The 15910-nt window shown below is 36.5% G+C and overlaps 1 protein-coding gene across 2 annotated transcripts in view; it reads right to left on the bottom strand.

The window, feature by feature from the left end:
• herc3 (HECT and RLD domain containing E3 ubiquitin protein ligase 3) overlaps positions 1-14873 on the bottom strand; it is a 34840-nt gene extending 19967 nt beyond the window's left edge. For both annotated transcript variants that reach the window (XM_041784939.1, XM_041784940.1), the window contains exons 1-12: positions 14797-14873; positions 12351-12701; positions 9183-9342; positions 8388-8464; positions 7302-7523; positions 5649-5740; positions 5222-5352; positions 4573-4724; positions 4341-4414; positions 3561-3685; positions 3348-3407; positions 1071-1182 (exon numbers count right to left, since the gene is read on the bottom strand). In XM_041784939.1, coding sequence (XP_041640873.1) covers positions 1071-1182; positions 3348-3407; positions 3561-3685; positions 4341-4414; positions 4573-4724; positions 5222-5352; positions 5649-5740; positions 7302-7523; positions 8388-8464; positions 9183-9342; positions 12351-12573 — 1428 coding nt within the window. In that variant the 5' untranslated portion in view covers positions 12574-12701; positions 14797-14873. The remainder of the gene's footprint in view (positions 1-1070; positions 1183-3347; positions 3408-3560; positions 3686-4340; positions 4415-4572; positions 4725-5221; positions 5353-5648; positions 5741-7301; positions 7524-8387; positions 8465-9182; positions 9343-12350; positions 12702-14796) is intronic.
• Between the last annotated feature and the right edge of the window lie 1037 nt (positions 14874-15910).

Below are 15910 nucleotides of genomic sequence, written 5' to 3'. Positions count from 1 at the left end.
AAAGGAAGACGTATTGCTAAATAAATTTTGGGAGAGGCTTATAGTGGTTTGGAGTAGGCCTCATGTTCTAAACAGATTATAATTTATGTTACTCTGGGATGCATGAACCCAAAACCAAACATTACTGAACTAATGTTAGAGAGTATGACTCAGGATCTACCACAGAATGGAATGTTCTTTCAAAACAAGTCAGAGGTTCTCATATGGTGTTTTACATCAACCACAGACTGGCAAATCCATGATGTGAGATGTTTCTTCTTCAGCTTGTTTATTATGGAAACAAAAACCCAAACAGAGGGCTACTCATTCCATTAAATCAGTTTAACTGTCATTTTTTAAGTAGTTTACTATATGATATGTTAAATAAACATGTTTCATATTGGATGGGTGGTAATTTCTAAAGTTGGATCTCGTATTAGTACATTAGTGAACACCTAATTTAATTTTGGACACTCACATGACAACATTACAATTCAATTTAAAAGATGTTTGTGACCTCCTAACAAGAGCAAGATATTTAGGCTCCTTTTGTTTTGTCTTTAATCTTCTGAAGGAAATGACAAGCTCTTTTGCTGCAATATTGTCTAAGTTTGTGTTTTATCATTCAACGTCCTCCTGCCTAGGGACTACAAAGTTAGCATTATAGCTAACTCTGCTTCAGCAGCTGTGTTGTTTTTAGCCCCTGTTACAGTAAAAAAACTAATAAACTAAATATATCAGTTTTGTTTATTTTTTGTATTTTTGGGGGGCTGGAAAAAAAAATGTAAGAAAGAATAACTAGAAAACTAGATAAAAGAAGTAGAAAGTGAAGAATCAGGTGATGAATTTAAAAGCAGATTTAAAGGCATAGGCAAGCCAAACACTAGTCCTCTGTAAATATTGTGGTATTTTTCCTCTGTATAGTGCACTGCAGCTCACTTTAAAGACAACACATATTGTATTTCCTAATATTTTTTGAGTGGGAAAGTGAGGAAACAGTTTGAGGAATAAACTACTACACAATCTTGTCCTGTCAGAAATGAAAATGATATTACCGTGTACACTTTTAAATATGAACTATTAGTCAATACCTGCTCCAGGAGTCCAGAAAAAGCAGGTTTGCTGAGCGTCTCAAACAGCATTCTCACTGAGTTGAGATCAATGCCTGGGATCTTTGGATTGGTTTTGAAGTGTGTATCATCACTGGGAGGAAAGGAAGCATGATTAAGTTATATATATACAATTAAACCCTGACAGGTCCGCTGTAAATGAGACCCCTAACTGGGAAACAACAGTAAGGTGAGCCTACTCAGCCTGAAGCTATTTAAGCCTGAGCAGATCTCCACTTCAGCATGGAATCATGAACTGTCTCCTGCACAAAGCCGACAAAACCCTCACCATGAAGGATGGTACCTATTTACGGTGTCATTTGTCACGTTCTTAAAACACCGGTTTTATTTAGTCATAACACTGATACATCAGATCTGGTGATGTGTCGACTGTTTGCCAAACAAAAAGCAACCATGCAAGTAGTTCTCTGAGTTTTAGCAGTGACTCAGATCTTTTTTGAGAGCTAAGTGTCACCTGTATGTATCCAAAACATGTAAGCTGCCTGAGGGCACCATTGGGTGAGAAGGAAGATTGACACAACCGTCATTGTGCTCTGGGTGTCCCAGCATATAACCAGGGGCATGTGAAAATTAAAAAAAAAAATAATAAATAAAATCCACACCTTTAGGACAAAGTAAAGGGTAAATGTGGTGAGTAAGCATGGCCTAGTTCAGTGGTTATTAACTGGCGTAGCTTCAGGACCCACCACTCTCTGTATGATGGCAAATCACAACCCAAATGTCAAAAAACGTTCAACCACACTCACATTTACACTCACATTTATCTAATGAATAAAGCTTCCAGTTTGGGCCTTAGATAGAACAAAACCTATGGCTGAATTTAAAAAAAAAACAGACAAAACAAAAATTTTGCTGTGATAGCATGCTCATTTTTGGCAATTTTCCAGTGATTTACATGTTTATATTCTTAAAAGTAGGTTTGATATCTCAAGAAGAGGAGATAAATGAGATTAAATATTGAGAAATTACACACTTTATCGCAGTAAAACTGAGTCAAATAAAATGCATGGCCATATGTTCAGTGAAAGCTTTACCACTTCATTTACTTTATTCACCACCATCTTTCCAATGACCCACTGAAAACAGCTCCACAACCCACTTTTGGTCTAGACCCACCAGTTGATATCCACTGGCCTAATGTACCATCTGGGAAGGTAGTAGGGTTGCCATGAGCCTCTAATCATGCCATGGATGTCCCACATCGACAGAAAATATCAGCAGGGATGAAAAGTCCTGGACAAAAGAGATGCCATCACTTGACTTTGGCTGCTGAGCAACACGTGTTTGTCAAACTGTCAAGCCTGACTCTTGCCACCCTCCCTCCCCTTTCCAGCCCTGGGTTTTGGCCCATCAGGCCCCATGATAAATCCTTAGCAGCCTACATGCCTATGGCATGTTTTAAAAAATCCTGGCAGGGACTTTTAATATGAGTGGCTAAACTAAACTGACTCAATGAGAACACTTTTTCATTGTCTACCAACTATGGTGCTCTGGCTTCCCAGTGCACTTAAGCTGTATTCATTACATAATTATGTTTGTAGTACTTCATGACACTTTTCTCCAGAGAGGTACTTTCCACCCTGATGGCCTCCAGAGTTCATTCTTTGAACATGATAAGTATCTGCTGATGAAAGCATAGTGAGAAGCCTTCACTGCCCTTTACAGAGTTATGGTCAGGGAAATGTGGAGTCTCATAGACGTCACAGACCTCACAGATAGCATCTTACACATCCCTGACCATCAGCATGTTTTGTTGTACAAGACCACATATCATGGTAGTGAGTGACGTGCAAACGGACACTGTGAGGTCCTAAACAAGGCAGTTCCCAGGAGTCTAGCTTATGTACCAGTCTTTGCATCCAGCCATGAGTTTTTTGGTTGCTTAATGTTTGTATAGTCCAGTCAGCATTTGATCTCAGAACAATGGGTAGATCGCAGCTAAAATGGACTCCATTAAATTTCAGAAAAGAACAAAAAAGAAGTATTTTATTTAAATTGCCAAGGAACATAATGGGCCCTTCAGATAACCTGATAAATCCTGGAGTATTCTGGGAAAATTTGTACAACGGAAAGAAAGTAAAAGTCCTGATGCAGGTATTTTTTTCTTGTCTTATCTTTGCTTTTCTCTAAATTGAATACCTTCATATACATTTAAAATACAGTAACCTCAAGTGAGCTAGTGAGTTATTTTCATCATTAAGACCTTTATAAACACAGCTAAACTTTGTGTTTTTATACCTTTGGTCCAAGAAGCTAGCATTCCAACAAGCTGTGGAGGAGAGCTGGATAATGATGTCACTGTGACAAGGAGAATTAAAGAAAGTATTAGACTAAAAATAAAAGAGACCAAAAAATAAAAATGTTTTATTTGAGGGAAATAATGTGTTAAAATACAGCCTAATAGAGTACACATCAAAACATCACAAAAACAACCTTTGTTGTTTGACTTACTTTGTGACTTTAGAGTCTTGGCTGTACATCAGCTTTAACCTCCATGAATTTAATCGTTCATAAGTGATCGGGGAGAGGCTTTTACTGATATTTATCACTCTGAAGTCCTCTGGGGCAGCGAAACTCTACAGCGATAGAGAAAAACGGACACAGATCAGCACAAAGATTGAGACAATTGTTTGCACTGGTTCTTACTCTGAGAGATGTTTGGTCTTCACTCTATGTTAAAAAAATGTGCCTGAAGGATAAATATTTTCACTGTAGCGGCTGAATGTTTGTGAAGTCTTTATCAGAACACATTCCTGACAATTTGCGTGATTTCTGCACCCACCAACCACTCCATATGCAGCACTGACTGTTCCTATATAAAACCTTGGGCATTGGTGCCACCATGTGTTAAACACTGGAACTGACTAAACACAGACTATCGATGCAAGGCTTTTGTGGTCTAACTCTCTTTATAAGTTTTCAGGACCTATGACTACATCTTAAAATGGTCTGAGTTAATTTTAATTATGGGTTTGATATTAGTGCTTGACAATTTGACTTCAGTGAAGATTTCTTTATTTTCATGCCTCATTAACACATGTTTTATAGCTTTAATGATAAAATAGTTGTGCAGTAATATGAGGAAGAAAATCTGATTGCAAACAGCCATGCTTGGATTTCTTGGAGGAGTGATTGCAAAAAAAAAAAAAAAGAGAAATGAAGCTAGATTTGAAAGCTCAGAGAAAGACAGCAAGCTTTAAACAGAGGCTTAATAAAATAAAAGATGCCTACCTGGTCAGTAGAGTACAACAAGAAGCTGTGGTCTCCTCCACAGAAGATTTTGGTCACTGTGTAATGCTCTGATTCTGATTAAAAAAAAAAAAAAAAAAAAGAAGAGACAGCAAAAGTTAAGCCTAAAAGATGTTCCCCTGTGACCCACATCGACAAGATGACTCTATCGGGACTTGAACATATCAGTGCATACTGAACATTTTTAGAAGTTAATAGGGAGTCTCCTGCTTACCTGTCTTGTTAACATTTCCAGTCAGGAAACTGGCCTTGACAGGAAACGGGCTTCTGGCATCCCCCATCATTCCTGTTCCTAGCTGCCCATAGCTATTACAACCAAACGCATACACCACACCAGAGGAGGGAACAAATGCCAACGTGTGGTGCCTAAAAAATTAAAAATAATGACATTTAGTACATGGAGAACAAAGGCAGCCTCTATTTTATAAGTATATCAGTAAGCTTGTAGTAAACTTGAAGTTAAACCATAGTAAGGATCCTTTCATTTGAATCTGTGCTCTTCTATTCTTTTCTGTTTGTTTATACCGTGTCAGATGTTTGCTTTAAGCCTCATGCTGAGGTTCATGCTGTTTAACAACAATTAGAATATTTTCTTCTTTACATATCAATGAAAAACACAAAAAACATAAAATATTGAATCTTTTTGATTTAAAAGTTTTATTTTGGTGGTTCTTGAGTTTGCTTTTTTGTCTTTTTTATGTTAATTGTTATGCATGAAAATACAGAGAAAATCCCCCCCAGCCTCACACCAGCCTCTTTAATTCCCACAAAGTTAATTAATAACTTTCGGGCACAGTTTTGACTTCACAGAAATAGACTTGGATCAAGTTTCATCAGATTGTGTGACTTTGTTCAATGTTTACCTTCCACAGGTGATCTGGGAAACCTCAGTGCCCATGAGCTCCAGCACTCTTCTGGGTAAGAGTTCGTTATTGGTGGAGCCATGACCCAGCTGACCCCACGAGCCATCACCAAATGTAAACAAGCCACCATCCTGCCAGAGAACAGGTGTGGTTAGTTGAACAAAACACTAGTTCCTTTCGGCAGTGGATTAAGACGATTAAGAAAAAGAAATACAATTTTTCTGTAGAATTAAAGTCAATTTCACACGTAACAAGAGTTAAGTAACTACACAGCAAAAAACACTCTCAAAACTGAGCAGCAATTAATTGATTTGGACTGGTTAATATGTCTTGGTGTACTATTAAAGGCAGCTTAATAATCCTAGATCATGTCCCATAGATATATTAGCTTTAAAGGATAAGTTGGGTTGTTTGTCTATATCCCTACCTTTGTGAGGGCTGCAGTGTGTTCATCCCCACAGCTAATGTGAACAACTTTTTGAGATCTTAAAAACTTGATGTGACAGGGGACAGCACGATCTGAAATACAAACACAAACAAGAAATTAAGGTCACACTGTCCTACATTTATTTAAGGGTCATCTACAAACAACCAATTCTTTAAAAGTTCTTCAGAACAAAATTGGCAACCTGTGATCACTTTAACACATTTTAGAATAGAAAACTCACTTTCTATGTAAGTGACAAATAATGTACAGGTATGGTACTATTATTCCATAGAGATGTAACCACAATTTAAGGTGCATTAAAATCATATTTAACATTTTTGAGAGTTGTGCGACGTCTTTTCTCCGTTCTTTTGGCCTTTTTATTTTTCTAATCAGTGTTTTCTTTTATGGCTTTAATTTGTTTTTCTGTTTTTATTATGTGTTTCTAATTTATTTTATTGTTTTTATGATGTTCTTACTTGCTTTTGTATTTCTTATTAATTTTTTCATTTCTGCTGTGTTTGTGTTTTGTGTGTTTTAGTCACTGTGCAGCACTTTGTAAAAAATTAATGTTTTTAAAATGTGCTATATAATTAAAGTGGATTAGATTGGATTAGACTTTTATAACTCCCAAGCAAGAACTTCCAGTACATAAATAAAAGACAGGCTGTAAAAGTAACATGCTAATTTGATAAACATGTCAAACAGGTCACAAAGACAGTAAAAAGAAATCTCAACTGCTTCAAATTAACAAGGCACCATATACCAATAAAAGCAGCACAGCTGTACATGCATGCAATGATTTTTTCACACACGTCTTATTGTGTCACAGTGTGGAGCCAAGCCTCCTTGACCGTGATTAAGCCTGTTTCATCCTTGTATAACCAAACATTAAAAATAATGGATAAAAAATCCAGGAGGTGGCACCACTGTTACATATTAAAGCAGTATAATTTGCTCAGCTTTGATCATTCTATAAGATTTTCCTGTTTGAAAATGGTTTTCAAATGTTTACAAAATTCAGCACCAGAAATGTTATACAGACTTTTTAAAAGGCAAACTGGTGGTAGAACCACCGGGGCTCAGCCAGTGGTAACTGTAAAATTGCCCACCGTAAGACCTCCCTGGGGTAGTCAGTTTTTTCTATACGAGGCTCTCAAATGTGGAATGCACTACCAACTGATATGAAATTAACACAAGACACAAAGACTTTTATCAAAAATGTTAAAGAGTGGCTCACACAAAATCAGAGATGTGAGCACTTTTAACTACTCCATGTTTTGCTGTAATTTTATGTAACTATGATGTAAAATTTTACTATTTTGTCTTTTGATTTTGCTTTTTTAATCAATTTTAACTGTCTTTATGCAATTTCTATGTAAACTTAATATCTTTACTTTTACCTTCTTTCATTTTCATTTTCTAAAGGCCTAACTAGGGACAGGAGATGGAAACTAGCAAAGCTATAATCTCTATATGTGAAACATCAGTTACTTTTAGCTTGTTTGTAACAGGCTGAAGTTTTACTATGTAATTTGCATTGTCCCTATCAAATAAACTTAATAAATAAAATAAATAAATATTCAATTCAATTCAAAAATACAAATATTATTTTCCTTTCTAAATGGCTGCTTTTGTCTGGCTGGTGATTACCTTGTTTATCATTAAGACCCAGCTGTCCAGCTTTGTTCTTGCCCCATCCAAAAACAGCTCCAGATAGCGAGAGAGCAAAGCTGTGGTCTCCCCCAGCAGTTATCTGTGCCAGAGGAATTCCTGCCAGGGACTTGAGGGGATGAGGGAACAGCTTGCTGGACTCTCCTTTCCCTAGACCAAGCTGACCATTGGTGTTCTGGCCCCACGTGAACAGCTGGCCATCTGGGAGGAAGAGGACAGAAGGACAAAATGGTCAGTTGTGCATCTACACTTAATACTGTACTACCATCAGAGGCAAAATTATCCAATATGATCTGTCATCTTTTACTATCTGAATCTGTCTTATTGATCAACCATTATCTATGGGCCGTGCTTTACCTTTACCTTTGGCTGCCTCAGCCGAGCTTCTTCAAATCTCTTGCTTTTCAAACTAACCAGATGAGCTCCCTCTGCTCCTTATTTAAACTAAAGCAGGAGCTATTTTGGTGGGAGGGGCAGAGCACGTTCTCTACTATAAATGAAGGAACGGTGTGTTGATATCTTGTTTTCATGATAAGGACCTTCTCTAAAAGACCCCAGTTTGGATTTTACAATTTTCTGAAATTTCACACTGCATCACTTGGGAAAAAAGCAGGGTAGTTAAAAACACATAAAAACTAAAACATAAAGGCAATGGCTGTGGCATTAGTCATAAATTTCCTTTTGACACACCCAAGATTTACTTCCTGCCACTTCCTTTCATTATTTGTCTTCTCAGGTAAACATCAAATATTTGAAGAAAAAAAAGAGGCTTTTCATCTACTGGTATTCTTCCAATCCTCCTGTTTCTAATGTTTGTAAAAATTGTTTCAATGTGCAAAAAACTACATCTTGTACAGTGTGTTCTCAGTGGTTATTTGCTTTAGTGACAGGTGTCTCAGTTTATTACATTCAAGCCACAGAGAAAGTCAGTTGTCATAGTAACACACAAAAAAAAATTAAAAATAATATGTGTGGGGAATGTAAAGCATAACCTGCTAGTGAAGATGTTCATAAAAAACAGAGACTTCATCTAAACATTACCTTTGAAAAGGTTGTGTTTCTCACCTCTAGAAAGTGCTATGCAGTGCTGATTCCCACACATTACTTGAGAGATGCGGTGGTCACACAGCCTTTTGACCAACCTGGGAAAAGAAAGAAGAAAGACTGTTAATCAAACCAAATAAGGAAACAATTAGATATGATTTCTCACGATGTGTGAGTCATGTGACCTTTGAAATCAATCAGTCAAAGCAAAAACATATCTGAACAGGTTCAATCTACAGAGTCGCAAGTAAAACACCGCTGGCCTACAACAGCAAATCTGGTGTTTTCCTTTATAATACTAAGGTGCCATTCTGTCTTATTATTATTCATCTTCATTTCTTAAACTTTTAAGTTTATTCTGACGACTTAAATTTGTTTCTTTGTTTATCCTTAAAATTCAAAGTGTTTTTAAGGACTGAAATTTTTTAGTTTAGAAATACATTTCTATATTGGTATTGATACTGGCTAAATTAAATTGGTACATAGGGTAAAAATCCAATACTGGCAGAATCCAATATCGTGCATCACTACATGACTTTTGTATTAAATGTTAATAAGCTGTAAGACAAAACATTAGAAAATAACTGTTGGTTTTAACCTTACTATTTTACTTCAGGGAATTCATTCTAATCAGTTTTACAAAATAATAAACCATATTTTGTTATATTATCATTTAGTAGAAGCTGAATTATAAATGGCACTAATATTTTGGATGCAGGTGTGCCAGTTTTGATTGCTTAAGCCCCCTTCTCATCATTATTGCTCATAACACCGAACCTCTGAACTTTTTTTTACTGCTATCTTCTTTTCAGTCACCTTGGTATTCGAACAGCAGTCTCTGAAGTCCCCAGGCCAAGCTGACCCCCTTCACCAGCTCCCCAAGCAAACACTTGACCCTGCTCGTTCACCGCCATAGAGTGGGCCCGACCACATGACATCATTGTGATCTTTTGAGTATCCAGCGCTCCAACCAGTTCTGTGAAGAGGACGAAGATTTCAGAAGATTTTGGTTAAAACACACAGACATGTTTTGTTATATGAACATAACACAAGGAAACACCTAACCAAAAAATACATAGTAGAATTGCTTGAACAATTTGTGGGTCATCATCAAGTCAATCCTACACACTTTTAGGTAAGTATATAAAAAAACTATTAATGGAAAGGATGTATCGTTTGCTCAAGGTTCAGCAAGTCTGATGGTACACTTTCAGCCACGTCCATACAAAGAAACACAATTGTGCGCCCACATAACAATAAAAACCAGCGCTGTCTGCAACCACTTCACAGGGTTTGAGAGTGTTTCAAATGTCCTAGAAATCAGAATGCAGTTAGTTGTGTAATCTGATGTTCTCAGTAGAAGCCACAGAGAAATGGAGGCACTTTGACTATGTGTTATGCTGATGCTTTAGAGGTCTGACTTGCATTTACAGGAATTCAGGGTACATCCAAAAGATGTGAAATCACCAAAGGCTGGTTTGATGGTGTCTGACAGCTGGAAAATAAGATCTGCATAATCCATATAACTGCATTTTTTCAAAGCTTTTGCAATTAAACACAAAGATGTAAGGATGGAATCGTATACTCAACTCACAATTAAAATCCCAATAACAGTTTTATGATGTGATTTTATTCAAATTTAAATGTTATCCAGTTTTTATTTTGCTTCAGCTGCAAGAAAACCTCAAAGTAAATAGCGCCCTCGGATGGCCATTGAAATACATATTTCTGTCACATCCATTCTAATTGTTAATATTTGTATCAAATTTGAATTCAATTCCAAGATGGAATTTGATTTCTGCAAAATAAGTATGTAGTCAGGGTCTACCGATCCTAATTTTTCAAGGTCGATACTGATAGCAGTTGAATGAAGTTCATGTTCATATCTGATGTTTGGGACTGAGATTCATTTTCTTTTTGTCTTCTATTTCATATATATTTGACAGCTTTTATGCCTTTATTTTAGAGAGGAGAACAGAGTCAGAAACAGGAATAAGAAATTGAGGGATAGAGATGCTGGAAAGGAGCCATAGGCTGGACTTGAACCCGGGCCTCCCGCATATATGTGGCGTGACCTAACTACGAGGCCATCTGCGGCCCCTGATATACATTTTCAGTCAAAAATAAGCCATTACTAAGTGTCTGTAATTTCAGTGTTGAATTTAAAACATATGATAGGACACGAAGCTACCATCAAAACTGACAATACTTCATTACAGCGTACTAAAGATGATTATGGCTGTTACTCATGTGAGGTCTAGTCAATCAGATAGTGATGTGGGCAGGGCATAAAGGAGATTCATGGAGAGTAAAAATTTAAAGCAGAGACAAAGTAGAGCACTTTCAAATTAATTTATCTTTAACCTCAAAATAAAAATGCCAATATGGATAATTAGCCAAATAATGAATATTGGCCCTGATTGGCCCTGATCTGCCAGGCTCATAATGGGTCAACCTCTAGTATGTAGTAAGACTGGGAAATTAATCAAAATGTATTTTTGGTCACAGTGTGGCCTCCAGCAATTTTCAAATGGCAAAAGGTATAATATGTCTTTAACTAGAAATGTGTGTCAATAAACCAGTTTAATACTCTTAATCTTAATGGAGCAGAGAGATTATGGTCAACACAACATTCAAGTGTCAGTTCGTTTTAGAATAGTTTGCAAAAAAATACTACTTTCCTTGTTCATGTATACCTTTTTTATTGAAAATTAGAATGTCTTAAAAATGATCATTTCCTTCAGTACAACAATTAAAATTAAATTTGCAACATGAGTAAAAATAATAATTAGATATTTTCTCAAAATCGTTCAGCTTAGCAGGAACTATGTGATAAGGAAATGTTTAACTGCTATGCAGGTTAAATGCATTTCTCTTTAGTATAAAATGAAGATCATAAATTAATTAGAAGTTTGAATGAAAACGTAACCAAAATCAAGCCCTGATCAGTCATTTCTAACACCAGCAGTGATTGCAATAGAAGAGCAAAACTTCGGTCCACAGCAAACCTAGAAACTCTTTAATAATTGCATGATATTGCATCAGTTCTTTATGTTCATCCGTACAACTACACTAGTTTAGTATTAGAATGCAACACTTCTAATAAGCACTGAGCCTAGAGTTAAGTTTTTGGTTATTATGGCATTAGTTTGCACGATGATTTTATTTGATACATTTATTGGACAAAATTAAATGTGGTCTAAATGTTGGATGGTGCAGGATAAATTACAATAGTTCATACTTACTTTATTTAATCCTCATAAAACCATTAACTTATCTTTCAAATTTTATATGGCAGTTATCAAGGTTTTCATTTGAAACTTAAATCTCATGCCGGAGCTTGAGGGAACGTGAGTGGATCAGTGGTTTGACTCACCGGATGCGGACTATGGGTATTAACCTGCCACTGGCCTATTTAAGAGGTTATTACCTATCCCTGTTTATGTGTAAGAACAACTTGTGACTAAGATTTGGAGCATGTCATAGGACAGGCTGTATTATTATAATCTTGATTGTATGTGTCTTTTAATGTTTTATTCAGGGATCACAATGAAACAAGTTCCCTTTCTACATTATTTTGCAATAGCACCTTTGCTGCTTTGAGACAGTCATTTTGCTGTAGTGAAATATAAAGTACCCTGAGATTTATTTATTATTTTTTTGTTTTCAAAATGCAGAATTACAATTTGTTCAGCAAAACCTCAGCTCTGGTACAGCGTACTGGTGAAACACGTATGGAGATAATGACCTGCTAAAATTTACCAGAAATTCACTGTCTGTCAAGATATTTCAATCCTATCCTAGGTGGTGGACTGATAAACATACCCAATTCCTAGTCACTTCATTGCATGGCCTTAATGTCTCTTTAGGTTAAAGGCCACCAACTGCTTCTTCCAATGCAGACAGACTTTAACAGCACCTTGTTATGTTCAACAGCGTTCTCACTTTTAAGTAACTTCCCATACAAACCACAGGTTATCTTACCTGGAGAAGTCACCGGTTTGTCATGGCCCAGCTGTCCACAGCTGTTAGAACCACATGTGTACACACTACCATCACTCAGCAGGAACATCGAGTGTTGCCCTCCACAGGCCACCTCCTTCAGTCCCCTGCCGTTAAACACATTACAGACCCTGGGCTCGAACATAGGGGTCCTCTCGACACCAACCCCCAACTGTCCGTCCTTTGCATTCCCCCAGCAAAGCATGTTGGCGAGGGGAGGGGGGATGAGCGCCAATCTGAAGAGGCAAAGAGACGGATGCCAGATGGAGGAAGACAAAAAATGTTCAGGCTTGAGAGCAGCCCCGCTTCCTCCTCTTCATGTAAACTCCAACCCTGCAAGAAAAAAATAAAGGCTTCTTAGGCATGAAAAACAGATACTAATCATAGTTCTCTCCACATGTGGACTATGGATGTTTATAATAATAAAGCAAGGATGGGTTGAGAGAGGGGTGTGTCTGTGTGTGAGAATGATGTAAGATGCATGACAGAGGAGCAGGCAGTGTGTTTAAATAAACCGTCTGTGTAATCCCTGCATAAGCAGCTCCAAGCAGTCCCGCCTTACGGTCATTCCACTTGTAACACATGCTCTTTCCTGACTGAGTTAGCTAGGGGATATTAAGAAATGGATAATGGACATGATCAGAAAATATAGACTAGACACCCAATGAATAAATGTCTCGCCCTTGTGACATCCACACCCAAAAAAAAAAAATTGTCTTCCTCACTGGCAGATAAACTTTGCACACAAAAGCATAGTTCTTGTCTTGTCTATCTAAGCTACAATAAATACCTTTCTGAATAGGTGCAGATACATATACTGCAAAAAAATATTGTTCAGTGGAAATTCTTGATTCATAAATTTAGCTGACATAAAATGACCCAACGAGCATTGATGTTAATTCTTTATTATCAACATCAGTGTTCAGTTTCAATTATTTTCTAATGTTGGTTTTTGACTTCTTTTGTTGCCTCTATTAAAGTACTTTAAATATTTTTTCCACTTAACTCAATCAAGCTTGAAATGTTGATCGAAGCCTGAGAAATACAAATATTTTTTTACATTTAAAGACACAGTAACTAATTTAGAAAACAGAAAACCATATAACAGTCTGAGTGTAATGAGTCTATAGCCCTCTGTTCCCTGATGTATTAAAAATGGGGGTTAGTAAGTCCTGGTGTCCCCTACATTTCCACTTGTCATTGTATATTAATGTTCTGTGTGAAGCACTCTGAATTTCCTTGCTGCTGAAATGTTCATACAAATAAACTTGCCTTGCCTTAAAAAGGACATCAAATAAAAGTTGTGTTTTGAAAGGGGTAAAATTACTGTGCCTTTGTAAAAATCTTACTAAAATGAAATCAAGACTGTGATATTACAGACTAAAGTTCATATTTAGCACCAGTAGCATGATATCTGCAAAAAATGTCGACTCATCCCACCTTCTGCTGTAAAACATTAAAGTTGAAACTCCCTCCATTTTGAAAAGACAGTGCATGTGCTGTGTTGGCCACACCCCTACAACTGTGGTATTTAAAGAGAGCTCAGGATGTCTTCTTAAAGGAACAGCAGGATTCAGATAGATTCTATAAATTATGCTTGATTTACAGGTCTCAGACTGGTGTCCCCCACAGAGGACAAAAATGAATTGCTGGGTCTTATACCAAACATATAATGCCATACAGGGCGACAACATGGCGCACTACATCCTCTTAAATGCCTGTATAATTTCAAGAAAAAAGAGATCATGATAATTACGTCGTAAAGTAGGCATTATTTAAAGTATATTATACCTACACATCAACCAAAGTGGAGTACACATTCAAGATAAACTATAACACAACAGCAAACGCAGATACAAACACTGTATATAACAAAGACAACTCTCTTACAGCTCTGATTTGCTATGCCACCCCACCTTAATTTTTAGTTCTGATAATGCAGTCTGAATCAAATGTACGTCAGCAACAGCTGGACTGTCAAACGACACCAGGATTAATATGAATCCCATTGAGCGTGCTAGGTGCTAGCTTTGTTTATGTACCTGAAAGGTTCAGCCTCATAATCTGTAAGGACATGTATTTAAGGCTACATTAGCGTTCTGGTTGTGAGAGTAAAGAGGAGTGGCCGGGGTATGCGTTGTGTCGATATGTTTAATACAGTTTGCAGTAGTTCCTTATTATCTCTCCTTATTTTGCTGACTAAATAGTTCATAAACACAACCTAAACACTCGTCTTCATGACCCATGACAGCCATTAAAGTTAACTGTAAGCTAACGTTAGCTAATTAACCTTAGCAAGCTACAGCATCGCTGACTGTCACTTTTATTGATTAAAAACATAAATCCAAAGTCAGAACAATGTATACATTGTAAGAAAAACGGCGCTGTGCTATTGCTACTTCGCCCAATATTAAATTATAGTGTTTACCTGGACAGATGCATTCTGATATTGGGCGTTTGGTGTCGGTTCAGCTGAGAAATCCAGCAGGAAGTGCTTCTGTTGACTACGTCACTGCACGTCAGACGTAGGAACGATATGATTGGAAGCGCAGGTGTTAAAAAAAATATATATGTTCAGTGCCTGCCTATAGCTCTGTGTTTTTTGTTTGTTTTTTTTCTAATTAGTGATTTCACTTACATTAAATTCTCCGAACAAAACGAATGTTTGCAGCTATGCTGAATCTAAGTGGGAACCTGATAAACTAAGCTTAATTGACTAAAATGTGCAGTTTCCTCAAGCGCATTTATAATCACGTGCAATAAATCATCATTTCAGCATTTTAGCACTTTACCTGCCATATGCACTTTAACTGTAATAGTAACTTTATTTAATATTTTCCTCTTGATTTTGTTTGGTCTCTGCTTGTTGTCTGATTTTATGTATATATTTTATTTTCATTATGTCCATGCTTGATGTACACTTGGATGGAAATTAGCCTATGGCTACAATCTGACACATGTACATGTCCATTTTCATTAATTTTTGCCGTCCCCTAAAATAAATAAAGTATTCCCATGATATTATATCATGAGTTTCATATCTAAAAAAAAGGAGGTGCCTCCAAAGATTCAAAATGAATGGATTCAAGTCCGCAGGTGCTGCTGCTGCCTTTTTTTTTTTTTTTTTTTTTTTGACAAGTTAAAGTTTCCAATGTGAACAAACAGCTGAAAATTCATAGCCCTTTTGAGGAATTAATTACTTTACAAAGCAAGAGGTAAAGTCAGCCTTTTGGTTGTTTCAACTTTTTAAAGTTTGCGTTTAAATAGCTCTGCCATGAGTATATCCAATAATGAAAAAGATAAGAAGTTAATCTTGGTTATCATCGTATTCATTTTTAATTTGATTTTATTCTTATCGTGTAATATAATATGTAATATATTCTTACGATGCAATCTAATTTTATTCATTGGTTAAATAAATAAATCAATGTTTTCAGAAAATATATGGCAATTATTACTGATCTTTAATGTGCCTGTAAAATTATTTCATTTGGTGAATAACCTCCTACACCCAACTATAGCCCCTTATACACCATCAGCTC

This window comes from Cheilinus undulatus, linkage group 4 (assembly GCF_018320785.1).
Source record: "Cheilinus undulatus linkage group 4, ASM1832078v1, whole genome shotgun sequence".
Classification (NCBI taxonomy): Eukaryota; Metazoa; Chordata; class Actinopteri; order Labriformes; family Labridae; genus Cheilinus; species Cheilinus undulatus.
The sequence above is the reverse complement of the archived record's forward strand: the minus strand, read 5'-3'. Positions and strand labels throughout refer to the sequence as shown.